We start from the raw sequence: 17,276 nt of genomic DNA on the forward strand, positions 1-17,276 counted from the left end.
TGGTCCTGATTCTGCTAAAATCCTGACGGTGCAAAATAACAGGTTTTGAATCTCGATTTTTAAAGTGAGTCAAACAAACTCAGAATGATCTGATTTTTGGTGGAGAGCATGAAGACATATGCATGAAGTTGCAGTAAAAAATTCAAGTTAAAATGAGCTCTGGTTACATACAAATCGATAGATCTAAAATGCACAAGAATTCAAAGTATAATCTAGAAAGCAACTGAATATGATGAAAGCAAACTGCACATGCGTGGATGTTCAAACATGAGATCTAATGCCTTAAAATATGAATGGGTAAAAACTTTGAATCAGACTCCACAACTCTTCAAGTTGAATGATGCTACCCACGTTGGGAGGAGCCCCAGACCCCTCTCCTATAAGGGTAAAAACTCTAAATCAGGATCTACAACTCATTTAGTTGAATGATGCTACCCACGCTGGGATGAACCCCCCGGACCCCCCTCCTGTAAGGGCAAAAACTCTAAATCAGACACATAAGTAGAGAGAGAAGGGAGAGATAGTGAGAGGGTTGGTGTTCATGGCCTTCTCCAGGAGGAACCCTTTACCTCCCTTGATTTCTTCTCTAGAGAGAGAGAGAGTTTTACAGTGTTTTACGAAAAAGGAAGAAGAAGAAGATGACGATAGAGCAATGTAGGATCGTCTGTTGGATGTGCACAGAAGTAGAGAGAGAAGAGAGAGAGAGTGAGAGGGTTGTTGTTCATGGCCTTCTCCAGGAAGAACTCTTTATTTCCTTTGATTTCTTCTCTAGAGAGAGAGAGAGAGAGGGTTTTACAGTGTTTTACGGAGAAAGAAGAAGAAGACATGTTTGTCCTTTTTTTTTAATAGAAAAAGAAGAAGACTTTGAAGAGTCAACATCATCCTCGACTTTCTAGATGGAGGACATGTTTTTCCTTTTTTTGAACTGTTTGTTTTTTCTTTTTTGAATGAAGGGCATTTTTGTCATTTTTTCAAACCATCACTTTATGAGAAGAATAGCAAGAAAGGGTACTTAAGTCTTTGCAACAACACCAGAGTCCGATGCAAAGTTATGTCAACATACACGGGAATACGAGCCCCATGTGCTTGTATACGTGGTGCTCATTCAAAGCCCCGAACACAGACGTGAGATTCAGTGAATCATCGGGGGCGAACATACACAACCCTCTCCTCTTGGACCTACTCATGGTTTAGCAAAACAAACAAGGATGCAAATAAGGACACTTTGCACACAAACCAAACTTTTAGAAAATAAGTTTTCCTAGTTCTTACAGTTCAATAAGTCTTCTTTTGGGTTCTATAGGACAAGGTTCATCATTTCATGCCCACTTAAGATATACACGAGCTAATACTCTTGGTACTTGTAGGTGGAAGTCTGACTCCTTGGTTCAACACCAATATACTTGAGCTAATACTCCTGATATGGGTAGGTGATCCAAAGATCTAAATACTGAGACTTGGACTCCAAATGAAAGTCCAAAGAGGTAAGATAAAAAGATGAGAAAGCAATCACAATGCAAACATTATTTTCCACCCAGTCTATTCCTCAAAACTTGTTGGATGTTGAAGATTTTAAACCTAAATCCAGTGAGATGCAAAGTTTCAACAAGGGTTTCTAAGTTCAAAATTTAAGAAATTAAAAATTATTCAAAGCATGTTTTGCACACAAAAAGAAAACTAACCTAGGGTTTCTACAAATACCTATGTAAAAAAAGGAAATGGTCTTAAGATGGGGATCTCTAGACTTCAAAATAAACAAAAAGTCTTTAGATGGATTGGGAACAAGGAGAATCCATATCTTAACTAAGCATCACACTCAAATTTTTAAAAGTTCGAGGAGAGGGAGAAAAAGCTTACGCGATGATGATCCGAAATCTTCAAAAAGCCCGAGTAGGGATAACTGGTTTCACCATGATGGTCAAATTTTTTGTGAATGCGGACCTAAGGTCCCTTCATGGTTTGCCAAAAGATTTTGAAAAATAGCCTTTATTTTAAAAGATTATGGGATCTGGCATGTACGAACTGGGGTCGTTCCTCGTCCACCCATAACTTCAACAAGACTTGGGCTTCAATTGAATCTGGATCTTCCTCCGTATTGCATACCTCGAACTTTGAGTACCCAGGTGAGCCCCCGCTTGGGTGAAATACACGGCTGCTGTTAAAAAATAGAAAAACATAAAAGAGTGAGATGTCTAGAACGTGTCTATTTCCAATATACCACAATCTTATCAGATCACTGCCTTTTTTGTGCATCATTCGAACAGTTGAAGAGTTGTCGTTGTGTCTCAACCGTTCAATGGAGACAACTATACAACTTGGAGCCGAGCCATGATTATTGAGTCCAGGTGCTAAGAACAAAATTGGATTCATAGATGAATCCATCTCAAAATCTGAAAATGATTTTCTGAATTATCCCAAGTGGGTGAGGTGTAACAATATGATTTTGTTGTGATTGTTGAATTTGATCTCACGAGATCTAGCCAATAGTGTTATCTATACTACAACTGCTCATTAAGTATGGTTAGACTTACATAAACCTTTTTCACAAAGTGTTGCTCCTCGAATATATCAAATCCAATGTGCCATTGTTTGTCTTTGTCAAGACACCATGTCAGTTGCTACTTATTTTTCATGACGTGTCATCACAGTCTCATGCCCACATGCACTTGTGGTGTAGTCAAGCAACTAAAAGAGCAACAAGAACGTGAAAGGGTATTCCAATTTCTTATGGGTTTTAATGACTCATATGATTCAGCTAGATGCCAAATCTTGGTTAAGAATCCACTATCATCAGTTGCGAAGGTTTATTCACTCATGATTCAAGATGAACAAAGTAGAGAAGCTTGAGTCATACTTGTGATAGCCTCTAATAAATCAGCCTTGTATTCATTCTCATGATGATCAACCAGGTTCAATGGTGAATGTCATTCAGTTTGGCTCTAGTGATTGTAATAAAGGCCCTAGGCGTGGAGGCCCTATCCGATCTCACTGTGGCATTGCTAGTCACAGTAAAGAAATAAGTTATAAGTTGCACGGTTACCCATCAAGACACTGATTGCATCAAGTCGGGTTTAACAGTTCAGTCTGTACTTCATCAATCAATACAGCATCATCCCATGGAAGTGAGGTAAAAGGAGGCACATATGAGACTGTTGTGCTCACCCGAAGTGAGTATAATCATCTCATGGCATTTATCAAAGGCAAATCTTCAGCAGCCAACTTTATAGGTATGTCTTTTCATTTTCCTTCTCATGCATTTTGGATCATTGACTCATGAGCTAGTGATTACATTATTTCTTCTCTTAATTTTTTTTAATAAATCTGAAAAATCTAACACTCATGTCAAACTTTCAAATGGATCATCCATGGATTCATCACATCAAGGTCTGGTTCAAATTTTAGATTTCATCTCTTTAAAGAATGTGTTGTATATTCCTTTATTTAAATTTAATCTCATTTTTGTTAGCCAGTTAACTAAGTCCTTAAATTTTTCGGTTATATTCTTTCTTAACTCAGTGCATTATTTAGGACCTTGCATCAAAAATGAATATTAGAGTATATGAGTAAGATGGGTTGTATGTTCTAGATGTCTCACATCCTTTTGATGCCTCCTTGACTTCTCCTGTTGACTGTTCTAGTATTTGCCACCAATGTTTCAGTCATCCCTTGTCAGTTCATATGAAACTTTTTATGCAATACGACTCTAAAATATTTGTTGGAGATTTATGTCAATGTGATGTGTGTCATTAACCTAGATTGTCATTTGGTTCTAGTGAAATCACTATCAATAATGCTTTTGAATTAGTTCATGTTGACATTTAAGGCCCTACTCTCAAAGTTCTTTAAGTGGGGCTCATTATTTTTTTACTATGGTAGATGATTTTTCTCGATGTGTTTGAGTTTATTTAATGCATTACAAAAGCAAGACCAAACATCTTCTTAAAAAAAAAATCATATGATACAAAATAAGTTCAATGTCATATTAAGTCCATTAGGTCTGATAATGGATCTGAAGTTTTCCCACAAAGTTTTTTTTTTAATAATGGAGTGTTTGACCAACATAGTTGTATACACTCCACAGCAAAATGATGTGGTTGAATGAAAACATAAACATCAGCTGAAAGTAGCTCAATCTCTAATATTTTAAGCTAATTTATTGTTCAAATTTTGAGGGATTGTGTTTTAACTGTTGCCTACTTGATAAATCCGACCTCGACTCCTCGCCTTAGAGGAAAAACACCGTATGAGATTTTGTTCAATCTAAAACCAATGTGTAAGCATCTCAAAGTTTTTGGATGTTTCTACTATGACACTAACACAGATCAAAATAAATCTAAATTTGCTCTAAGAGCTAAGAGGTGTAGTTTCATTGGTTATCCTTTTGGACAAAAGGCATATAGAGTATATGACCTAGAATCTCATAGGTGTTTACATATAGAGTATATGACCTAAAATCTCATAGGTGTTTTACTAGTCGCGATGTCATATTTTATGAAGATATTTTTCATTTTATACGATTGACAAGGATAACAATGATGTGGTGTTTCCAATCCCTTTGCCCATGTATGAATCACCTACCGAGACAAAACCTAGTAATTGCTCCAACTTGCCACCTACCCATACAAATGCTAACCACCAGTCATTGAGAACAATCTTAGAAGGTTTGTTAGAGAAAAAAATATCATCTGTTATGTTGAGAGATTTCTATTGTACAGTTACTCAATCCAAACCTATCACATTCATCTTTTCGAGCAACAGGTCAAGAGGTACATGATTTGCATTAGTCAAGTATGTCTCTTTCAACAAATTTTCACTTTCTCATCACAAATTCTTGTTGGCCATTTTCTCTATAGATGAACCCTAGTCATTTTAATGGGTTGTTCAAGATTGAGTATGAAAATACAAGCTCTAAAAGAGAACAACACCTTGTCTGTTACTCCCCTTCCAAATGATGTGAAATATGTAGGGTGTAAATAGATATATAAGGTGAAGTGTAGATCTGATGGATTCATAGAACGAAACAAGGGCAAGTTGTTAGCAAGGAGCTACTCTAAACAAGAGGGATTAGACTACCATAAAACTTTTGCTCATGTGGCCAAATTGGTCTTTGTTAAATGCCTCATTGCTATAGATGCCGTGAAAAAATGGACCCTTCATCAAATGGACGTTCACAATGTCTTCCTGCATAGCAACATTGATAGAGTGTTTCCTGCATAAACATGCCTCTCAAGACTGCCAAACAGGGGAGAATATGGTATGCAAGCTTAACAAATCTTTATGCAGTCTCAAACAATCTCTGAGAAATTAATTTTCAAAATTTTTGTCGACATTGGTCCAATATAGCTTTTCTCAATCCAAGGCTGATTACTCATTATTTACATATTCCAAAAATGATGTTTTTGTTCTCATTTTGGTATATGTGGATGACCTGATAATAGCTGGAAATGATGGCACTACCATTGATGAGTTAAAAAAATATCTACGTAAGAATTTTTGTATGAAGGATCTAAGCCCATTGAAATATTTTCTCTATTTAGAAGTCTCTAGATCCAAAGCAGGAATATACATAACCTAAAGATAATAAATAAGTCTTGAATATTTTAAATGAAACTGGGATGTTGGGAGCTAAGCCAATTGAATTTTTCATGGATAAAAAATTGTCACCGGTATCTACTGATGGGGAGGAGTTGCGCGATCCATCAGCTTATCCTAGGCAGGTTGGACGTCTAATATATTTGACTATCACTCACCCTAACATCATCATGTATGTAATTCATCTTCAGAGTAGATTCATGCAGACACCAAGAAAACTACGTTTAGAGGCAGCTCTATGAATGATACGCTGTGTTCGGAAACTCCAAAATCTGTTACAGGATATTGCATTTTTTGGATAAGAGTACAATATCGTGAAAGACCGCAAAATAAAGCATGGTTAACGCACCATGGCTAATGCTACCTGCAAAATAATGTGGCTGAGGTTCTTTTTAAACAAATCTTTAAGTTGAAGTATCCTATCATGCAGATCTAATGTGTGACAATCAAGCAACAATACACATCGCAACAAATTCAGTATCGCACGAAAGAACAAAACATATCGACATTGACTACCACTTAGTTTGACAAATTCTCTCCAATGATATCATCAGAATGTCTATGTTCAATAGAAAGATAAGCTGGTCTTTTTACAAAAGCTTTGAGGAAAGAACAATTTACTGCCATGGTAAGCAAATCGGGAGTCTTGGATCTCCACTCTCCCGTTTGAAGGGAGCGTTGAGATTTTGATAAATTGGAGAAGATCCAGTCTATACAAATCATCCAGGATAAGGGTTGTTAGGATAAAGGTCATCCAAGTTTATCAGGAGTGTACATTTTGGCAACCTTGGATTTAGGAGGTTAGTTGCGTATATAGCGTCTTGTCTGTTTTAATTGTTTTGTAAATCAGTGATCCGGGAGCATACACACTGCTTGTATCTCATTCTGAAAATAAGGAAAATTGATTCCTCTCTGTTCTCGTCTCCTCTGGTTTCTCAGCCCCCCACAAGGCAACCCTCGTGCATAAGGACAGCTGTTGATTACATAGAATTAAACCCAAAAAATAATGGTGGATAAAAACAACAATTAAACCCCAAAAATGGCGGATAAAAGCAAGCACATAAACATGTCCTTCCGTTTAAGATCTCACTCTTAATTTGCATGTGAGTAGCTGTTTAGAAAAAAAAAATGTTGTCAGAATGGATTTGTGAACCGAATCGTTGTTTTTAAAAGATCAGAAAATTAGCCTGAATTAAATCGTTTTGAATGGGTTTACTTAAAAAAAATGACTTTTTAAGTTCAAAAATAAAATATTCGTGCCAAACATCTAAAAAGTACAGAAATGAAGTAAATGATAACTGAGGTTCAATCAAATTCTAAAAACACACGTTTAACACTCCAAAAACATAATAGCAAACAAATATCATAATGATCACAAAAATATTATTAAAAGGAAAGAAAACCGATACAGTCCTATTTTTAATTAATCAGTGAAGTGCTGATTCATATCAAATCGACCGATTAAAGCTGTTTTGTTTGATCCTAAACATTTTAGAATGCTAAGGACGAGAGCAATTTATAACAATATTGACAATTTGGAGTACCTATAATAGAATACTCTACTAAAGAAAAAAAAGTTTACAATAAGTGCCCACATTGAATGCCAGGCTCTGTATGGTATTCAACTTAAACCAAGCTCATAATCAAACTTTTACTTTGGCCAGGATATATTATTTCACAGCATGGTTTTTGTGCCTGTAACATGTCAAACTCTTGTAAAAAAAAACCAACGTTTTCTTCTTGCACTAGTTTAGAGATCAGTAACATTCCATACTTCATAGGTCCAATCCTACAGAGTAATGAGACCTCCAGTGGTCAGATTATATGGTACATTGGCGATGTCTTGGATTCTCACAGATCAACAAGACAAACTCTCTGCACACTAACACAAACACAAAAACTTGGTGAAGGAAGATTTTTCACATAGTTGGGGAGCTGTTCTTAAACAATAGCTGCTAATTCACGTTACCATTCATTTGACTGCAAATGATTAGTAACAGAACCAAGTAGCTGCATTCCTTCCTGACTCATCTGTTGCACCTCTGAAGGGGATAAAATCTTGATGCAACGGACACAACGAATGAATTCCCTGCAAGCATTGCCAAAGTTAAAATGTACACCAGCAAAGAAAAGCAAAAGGTATTATTCCAAACTAGATCATGTTGTACTTTATCAAGATTTAGATTATTCATAGGACTATCTTGGAAAAATATATTTAGTTCTACCAAGTCCATAGGCAAGAGTCCACCTTGAAGTTACTGAGAAGTGGTTACCAAGCAGCAGGCAATACTTACAAGGCTAACAAGCTTACTGCAGATGTCTTGTATAGAGACACTTTTTTTTGAAAGAAAGTCTTTGTATAGGGACACTTGATCAGAAGAACACGAATCCTTCAGAAGGAAAGTCACAAGCTCAAGTTCAGATCACCAAAGCTATCGGAAAATGGAGGAAAACCTCCTTTACATGCCCATAAGGAATAATCCTCCAGGAGAAAAGAAAACGAGGGATAGTAGATGAAAGTGATACTAATTGTTCAAGAGCACGTTAGGTCAGATGCACTCGCTGAGTCGGTGGCACTTACAGCACCTAATATTGTGGAAAGAATGGCAAGCCTGTTTAAAATGTCTTTTCTAAGGCCAATATGAAGTATGGAATTTAAATGCAGCAGTGCTTGAGGCAATAGAAACAACTATCATTGACAACTTCATTTGAAAGAAAAACTTGAGTTGATACAGAAAAAATATGTGCAGTATAGAAGCACTTCCGCAAATTGCTTTCTTCGCAGTAGTTACATGACAAAAATGAGGACACTTTGAACAAATACAGTACAGCCAACCTAGCAATTTTGGAAAAACGGTCCAAACTTGTAGAAGATCGTAGATTATATAGAAACTGCAATATTCTTAAAAGACCAAACAAAAAATTTAATATAATGTGGAGGCCATTCAACCTTCCACCAAAAAAAACATCCTCAAAATATCGATAGACAATGGTATGTTTGGGCATAACCTGAAACACAACAAAATTCATGAAGCTATATCTCCTACTAATAGATACTGGAGTCCAACTTGGTCATGTTCCATCTGATGCCAAAAAATCCTAATAAGGATGGATCTTTATGCAAGTAAGCACCTCTCATCAGGTAACATGCATCAACGCAAAATAAAGCCATACTTATTAGTTAGAAGACCCATATGAACTAAATATAAAAAGGAGTATACACTGTTTAGATGAACAATAGAGCACCCTGTGTGGGGCATATGTATATGTGTGTGTGCATGTGGGGGGAGAGAGAGAGACTTACTTCCATGGGTCATCACCAACAAGAAGCACATCATTTTCATAATCTGTGTAGACTAGTTTCCAGTCAGATTCTCTGGGATCATTGAGTTTTCCTTCCAGCCCAAACATACATGCAATTGCAAACTTCAGCTCATCATAGTCTTTAAAGCGTGTGACATCAATAGACCTACCAACAGACCCAAGCTTTTGGACCTGCAAAGTTATAGCGAAACTCAGATATCATATATAAAACTATTTTGTACAAATATTTATTTATTTATGCACCATCAGGCACCAGCATTACCAGACACCAGACTGGTGGCATCAGAGTGATGGTGCCATGCAGTTTCCAGCGGAGCTGGTGCATGGGCCATGTTCATCAAAAGCAGTTGCACAAGCACAATATGAAATCTCCCAGCTATCAATAGAGATGCAATTAAATAGGGGACCTTGTGCCAAGGATTGCATCTATTTTTAATGTTTATAAATTATAAATCAATTGTTTACACTATAAAAAAAAAAAAACTCATAAAATGTGATGGGAGAAAGCAGTTTCTTAGCCAAACCTTGGTATATGTTCGAAAAGGTGGTGATCCTTGCTGCAATGAGCTCTTATGAAAGTTTCTTTCCTTGACAGTTGCACTGCTTGAAGGCAACCCTCCCAAGTTATCAGGTATCTCTTGGGCAGAGAAGGTCTGTGATTCTGCTGGTCCCATTGACGTAACCTGAGACTGAAGATCCTGGCTTGAACTATAGTCCCCAATAAAGCCTTCAGAAGGATTACAAAGAAAGTCATCCCTTGGGGTACAGAAACGTTCCATGACTAAGCCCGAAACAAGTGGATCAATTAAAGTGCTTCCATTGCTAACTTCCAAGTGATCATTGCCATATGTATTGCTATAACTATTACTTTCCTCTGTGATGCCTCTAAAACTGTAGCACTTTGAGACATTTTGCTGATTGAGCGCATCTTGCTGACCTTCAGAATCCATCTTCTTAGAGGATACAATCCCTGAGGTACCACAAATATTCTTTAGATATGACTGATGGGCAAGCCCATATAATTCTTGGGCGGAGGCCTGGAAAGGTTGGCTGGTATCAACGTTGAAATTCAAGATATATGGTGATTGTACTTTGGCATCAGAATCATGCCTTCCTGAATGAGCTCCAGTAAGGACATTTACTGAAGTATCTGAGCTATCTAGTTCAGACAAAATTGAAGTCTCAGATTCTATCATTGCAAGTCCAGGTGATCTCAAGATGTTAGTAAGTGACTGAAAGTAAGCTGAATGAAGCATCATCTCTTCAAAATCCTGGAGCTGAGAGGATTGCTGTAGGGGGGGCTGAAGCTTTGGGTACAGATTATTAGCCTCCAAAGATTGGCATTCTAGTTGTAGCAGCTGAAATACCTTTCCTTCATTTTGAGGTTGGGGAAGCATTTGAATATGTTGTGAAGATCCCTGTGGCATACACGACTGATTTATAAGTTGCAACTGGCTCGGAAATCTCTCGGGCAACTTCTCATCTTGGTGGGTGCTCGATAGGCTGTAATGGTTCAGTAAGTCTTGTTGTATGTGCCCTGGAGTTACTAATGAATCATTCTGACATTGTGTTCCAAGTGGATCAACAGGCACAGCACTCGTCGAAGGTATCCCTTTGAAAGTCTTGCCAAAGGAAGGATTATTGATGCATTCATCCTGCTTTTGTTTGTTGCCCTTATCCTCCATCTCTTGAGTCTTGTTTTCTGACAGAGTTGACAGGTTTGGATAACTCAATTGGTGCAGTGTCCCTTCAGCACCCTGTTCCTGTGTCTGCACCTGCATCAGTGAAATTAAAGCTGAGTCCACAACTTGAGGTTTGTCAATACAATTTGACGAAATCTGGTTCTGCACTTGGAGGGACTGTTGTTGAAAGAGAACAAGTTGGTGATGCTTTTCTGTTGAGGCCGCTTGTGAATCTTCATTCTGTAGTTGTATTCCATTTAAGCATGGCTGTGAAAATGGAAAAGGAAGCATAATCCCTTTGCAGAGTTCCTCTCCAAGATCCTGTAAGTTGGGAACAGCCATTGGCTGATTACATCCTCCAAGCATCCCAGGAGCATGCATCGCAGGTCTATGCAGCATTCTCATCATCTGTTCTGAACTACTATCAGGGGCAAGGCAGCTTTGAGGAGTGTTATTCCCATTTCCCGGACTCTCCAAAATCAATCTTTTGAAAATCTCTCTATCAGTTTCCTCTCCTTCAAAATGAAAAAAAAACGACCACACTTAATGAATAAAAACAACACTAACCAGGACACTGAATTTCTCTCAAGATTGCAGCAGACATATCATATACAGATTTTTTCATTCTACTAACACTACTGAAGTCTATGACAGTGAAAACTCAAAACACTAAAAATGGAACCTATAATTTCTCATCCACACTTTCTTGGTAAAGTATTGTGCATTTGTAGTGTTATAATAAGACTATTGCATGAATCTTCTTTTCATGAAAACAGATTTGATTAGCCACCCACCTGTAAATCCAAACTGATATTGTCGCTTGAGCGCTGAAAATGCAGTGGGGCAAATGAAGAAGGGATTTTCTGCAGTCTCAATTTCCCAGATACTGACCCTGCTTTGCCTTTCACTGCAACAAGGTTCATCCCATTCTACCTGATTTTCAAATATGGGAATCATTTAACCACCAAAACAAGATAAAATTGAATAAAATGCAATAATCATCAAGCCAGCTTAACATTGAGATCAAAACATGCCTAAAAATATAATTTACCCGAAGAGTTCGCCATTTTGAATTTGGCCACCTCACTGGATCAATATCACTAATTCCTATAATGGTGCCCATATATCTGCAAATACATGGACATTTTTTACTCAAATGAGGACTGCAAAACTACATTAATAAGAGAAAGAGGTGACAAGATGTCACCCGTGTAGTATATAAGAAACAAGAAAACAAATGTATGAATGTCGTTATACATGATAAAATGAGATTAAAAACTCAATTGGATATAGGTCAAGGCCAAAACCAGAAATGAAATATTCTGAATTAGTGCAGGTCATGTATGTTAAGCAGAAAGAGCGATGATCCACTTTACATCTCTCATGAATATCCTACAACTGAACTTTAAGTTTGTTCAAAAAGGAAAAGCAGAAGGGAAGGCAAACAAAATTGGTTTTCTTCCATATGTTATCCAAGTTTAGGAAGAGCCAAAGAGAATCCAAGTGTGCAACACAAGAAGCAGTATTAATTCAAAAACATTCACAGAATGGCAATATTAAAAAGAATACCTGCGTTTACCTGACTCCTCTGTTTCAAACATCATTCCAAATCTCATTCCAATAGAAACTTGTATACCATATACAGCCTTCTGGAATTTGGCTAATGGAACAACAAACTCTGAAGGGCATGCCCTACACAGCATTGTATTGTAAAAGGTCCAAATTCTGATGTCTATATTTGCAAAAAAATTAACTTGAACAGAGAAACAATAATAAAAATAAGAATAGAAAGCCTACCGTGGATTATAGAATATGGTGAAAGGGCTGTGGTTAGCAGCAGCATGTGCTGCTGCAGCAAGCACTCCAATGTGCATGCTATCTGCAGAAAGAACTGAAGATGGCAAAGTCGTTTGCTGGCGATTTGCACGCCTTACACCAATGAGCAACTGAGATTTTTCATCCCTATTTACAGAAGCATCAGTCGCTTTAGATACTTCAATTAAAAATTAATCATTATATTCATGTCAATGTAGTTATACAAATGAATTAACCAACAAAAAAAGAATTAGTTATCACAGTTGACAATGAATCACTGCTTTTGTCGACTGTATCCAGTCTATGCTGCTAAAGAATACATGCTATGTCATTTTCGATTAACTATACTGAAAATGTAATACAAATAATGGCTACAAAGAGGAAGGGTAATTTCACCATGAGTATAAATGTCAAATTAGGAAAGTGGCTTACTTGGCTTTGAGTTCCATCCTGAATTGAGGTTTGAACTTCTGATTTGTACAGCTCAGGAGTACCTAAACTCCCTTGGTCAAGTTATTAAGATATGATGGTTTCCTGCTAAATGGAACAATGGCCATTGTTTCAACATGTACCACAAGACACCCAAAACTAAGCATTTGAGTACCAGGATCAGTGGCTACAAGGTGACTGTTGGACCACCGACACTTTCACCAACCAAACATAGAGCATTTCCATGTAAGGGTGTCATGTAAAGGGTAAGGAGAAGAGTATTGGAATGCAAGCTTGGGGGGAAAATCCAAAAGAGACAAAGGCTTATATATGAAAGGATCAAAGCATCCACTAGTACTTAAAAGTACAAAACTAACAAAAAGATCATGTACATACACATGCTCACACACCAGAACACGGTAAAAGCAGACATAGGCAATAGCCTTTTATTTATAAGACTTTAAGTAACATTGTGGTTTTTTTTTAACAAATCATTGTGCTTATTATATTCAAGCACAATAACATTCCATGTTCCTAATGTCAACATAGTGCCAAACCAAACCCTTATTTGCAAAGCAAAACCATGAATCCAGAACTAGTAAGCAAATGCTGACTAAGAAAACCAAATATAAATATTATTTAGTATATTAACCGTACTACATAAATTTAGTTATTTTTTAAAATCCAACACAAGTTATTTCATCCTATAGAAGAGTCTTTTTCATTCTTGAGATAAATTTTACAGCTGAATGTAACACATGATACCTGATAAATAGAACAGAATCACCAGCTTTAAGGCGTTTTGCACTTATGAACAAACTCCAACCAGTTGTTAGAAGGTGTCGCTTTGGCTGACCTGTATTTGGGAAAAAAGATCTCTCTTGAAAACATGACCACTGTAAAAACTCTGTAACAAGCACATCGCATCTAAATCATCAAAAGCAAGCCCAATGCACCCATTTGCAAGCATGAGAGAGCCCCATTTTGACCAAGAAAATCCAAAGCCAGGAATCATGCAGAACTCCAAATACTTCTGGCTTCTTGGTTTTTCATCCAGATTGGGATGCAAGACTTGATTGAAATTTTCAAACAGACTCAAAAATGCTAGGAATGAAAGGGTCCAATGACTGGATATTGTCTCATAATTGTCATATGAAGGGATCTTGATCCCAGAAGAATCAGCTGACCTCAAAAATTTCCAAGATAAAAAATCCTTTTTGTTTATATACTTTTATGAAACTTCTGAAAAATATGAGCATGATGCAGTCTAGGAATTCATATGAACTGTGCGGTCAGATCAGAAAGACAGTCTATTTGGTTTTGCTTGTGATGATATTTCCAAAATAATTATATAAAGCATAGTTGGCAAACTCGTCTCAGGTTCGGATTGCCTAACCCTTGACTCGCAAGTCAGCAAGTTGACTCAGTGACTCGAACAAGTTAGAACTTTATATTTTATAGTGTAAGCACATGAATAAGACATGCAAATAACTAAACTTTAAGCTGTAATATGTCAACAGTTAAGCTACATAAACATATAACTATACATGATCATTAACATTTTTTCATTGAACAATATTAGATTCTTCATAACAAGTGCCTTTGTATAAGAATTGTGCATTAAAATCATAAAATGCATGATAAAAAGTTTATAGTACACATTAGGATCAGTAACCTAAATCGGTGACCCATTTGAGGTCCAATCCAAGTCGGACCGGGTTTGGCAACTATGATATAAAGAAAAGATTAATAAAACTATATTTAATCATGAAATAAGTTAAATTTGTCTGTAACATCATGAATGTGATAAATGCCTAAATCCATGCCGAGAACAATTACCCCTGTAAATATGGCGGAATGTCCAGGTGTTATCATGCAAGTCTCTGACTATCAGTTCTTGAGTTGGAGGCTGCATTGTGAAATCCTGAAATAAAAGAGTACAAAAATTAGAAATCCAACTAATGCACTTATCAGAAAAGTTTAATTCATAGTGCAGTTATTCAGTTTGAGAAGCTTACAAGGGGAGGAAATAGTTTTTCAGCTGCACGCCTGGGTACTGAGAAACCCCCATGTGTACTCGTGTCACTTGCAGTCAATGTCTTGCAGAAGTACTCACTTGGCTGCTTACTATGCTTCAGTCCTGATTCAGGAGCATACAAAACATCCATCTCCTAACGAGAAAAATGTTCTATTTATAACATGGAATGGTCTTTATGTAGAAATAATTGTAAGCAAATAAAGGTCAGATAGTCATCACAATCCTCGCATTCTAAATAAGACATTTGTTGTACTTAACCTGAAAACAGGGATTTGGTAAGGAAAAATCACAATTTTCACCATTTACAGCAATGAACCAAAAACATTTTTGAGTTACTTCAGTTACATAAGAATGGCAAGGGACACATAATTGGTGAAAATGTGAATATTCCATCAAAATTTTTGTTTTGGTTCACAACGAAAGATATGTAGAACCAGAACAAGAAATTGCTGATATTTGCGATTGAGCATCCAGCTTCCTACATCATTCAACAGTGAAAAATACGTCAGACTACAACAGAATGTGATGACTCACGTTTTTCACAGGCTGAAGAGTCATTTGGGCAAAAATCTCATCAGTATCCTTGTCAGCCTGAATTGAGATAAAAGAAAAAAAGCAAAGTGATCAGTTCAAATCCGCTGCACTGCAATAAATGGGATATAAAGACTTGCTCACATACATGCAGTGTAACATTGTGAACCTGGCACAACAGTTGAGATGGCAAGCTTGGGTAATTTGGAATGTGCGAGTTCACTACCTGTTTGGTGGAAAAAGCCACCTATAAAAACAAATGAATTAATCAGCATAATCAGAAGTTTTATAAATTAACATGTATTCAACAAATTCCATATACATTCTTATAGATTTCAATAAGATACAGCTAACAGCTACGTTTCAATGACAAAGCAAGAAAAGGACATTGTGAGATTTGGGAGAGTTTAGTAAATGCAAAGCAACATTTCCAACGGAAAGTGTTTGAGCATAATACCTTCTCAAGAAAACCAGTAGCTACACTTCAAAGATTATCATTGTTTCTTGCAGAAAAAACATGCTTTGGATTGAATCAATTTAAGCAGAAAATTTGTTTTTTTCATCATCAAGTTTTAGTGAGATATGAGTTGTTGAATTTTTTACGCTCTAAAAACACATCTAAACATGAATATACAAAACAAAGCTTATAGGAGAAAGTTTGTAGGCGGTAATCAACATTAAACATAACTTTAGTTACATCCCACTAATAGGTTTAGTTTAAATGGCAGAAGCAAACCACTTAGCATCCATGAAGCTTTTAGGCCATTCAGATTATTAACAAAGCAATAAATTAACATGTCTAGAGGTCAGAAACCAAATACCGAAAAGAGAAAAAAGACGATAAGGGCATTCCCTCACCTGTTCACTGTATCCCTGAGGGAAATAATACACTAAGCTGCCTATTTGAGGCAAGGAAACAAGGGGTCCAGCACAGGCATGCCATAGCTCTGAGTTTATGATTTTCCTAACTCCTGCATCCCCAAGTAAAATCACAAAAGATGTAACATGAGCAACATTTTTTCAAGATGACCAATAATTTTTTATCATTGGCAATACTGAAATAAAAGAAACATCTGAAAAAAGAAGCAAAACTCATTCTATCCTCTACCAATGATCTTCTTCTTCCTGCTGTTTTAAAACTGAGTCCATAATGAATTCAAAAGAGTAACTAACATCCAATATTGCATGATGGCTCTTTAGGTTTACAATTACCACTTATTTATTCTCATTGGATGATACACAAACTACCAGTTAGGACAATACTTGATACATACCATCCCAAGTAACAAAACTTCAAAACGAGAGAAAAAAAAAGGACCAACCTGGCTGCCCTTGCAACTCTCCCTGATTCTTCATCTCCTCCACCATTGTCATCACACTCTGCAACTCATTGCCCTTGAGTTTCTCACAAACAGCAGACAGCATGTTAGAGGGTCTTTCTCTCTCCTCCCCACTGTCTCATTCTCCTAGCTCAAGAGCCAAACAGAGAACAACCCTTTCACAATCATCGCTTAAACCCCACAACCATTGTCTCATTCCCTCCCTGAAACCCATCTCCCCACCACTAGAGAAGCAATCCATTAGAGGGAGGGGGGAAAACAACGACACCAACAATGCAGGAACCCAATGAAATTCTTCTTTCTCATACGTAATAATTCAGAAAATGGGAAAAAGTTGGCCTTTTGCTCAGTGCTACACAGTAACCAAAGCATGAGTTGTCCAATGCTGCTTCTGGAGAATCAACCACCTCTCTCTCTCTGCTCTTTTTTTCTCTCTCTTGCACAGCTAGAAACCGACTCTTCGAAGGAGGGTGATGATTTGTTCACCCCAAAACATGTCTTTTCTTTTGTTCAAAAACCGGAAAG

At 36.9% G+C, this 17,276-nt stretch overlaps 1 protein-coding gene across 1 annotated transcript; it reads right to left on the reverse strand.

The window, feature by feature from the left end:
* Positions 1–7,557: 7,557 nt before the first annotated feature.
* LOC149835912 (auxin response factor 5-like) lies at positions 7,558–16,836 on the reverse strand. The gene is made up of 15 exons (XM_090009670.1): positions 16,734–16,836; positions 16,270–16,382; positions 15,560–15,658; positions 15,415–15,471; positions 14,861–15,013; positions 14,682–14,766; positions 13,608–13,698; positions 12,396–12,560; positions 12,168–12,290; positions 11,650–11,725; positions 11,393–11,531; positions 11,166–11,243; positions 9,441–11,113; positions 8,897–9,087; positions 7,558–7,681 (listed from the first exon to the last, which is right to left on the reverse strand). The coding sequence occupies exons 1-15, from the start codon at positions 16,834–16,836 to the stop codon at positions 7,558–7,560; spliced, it is 3,270 nt and encodes a 1,089-aa protein (XP_089865796.1).
* Between the last annotated feature and the right edge of the window lie 440 nt (positions 16,837–17,276).

The sequence above is a fragment of the Nuphar pumila genome, chromosome 6, assembly GCF_984573655.1.
Source record: "Nuphar pumila chromosome 6, dmNupPumi1.hap1.1, whole genome shotgun sequence".
In the NCBI taxonomy this organism is placed as follows: domain Eukaryota; kingdom Viridiplantae; phylum Streptophyta; class Magnoliopsida; order Nymphaeales; family Nymphaeaceae; genus Nuphar; species Nuphar pumila.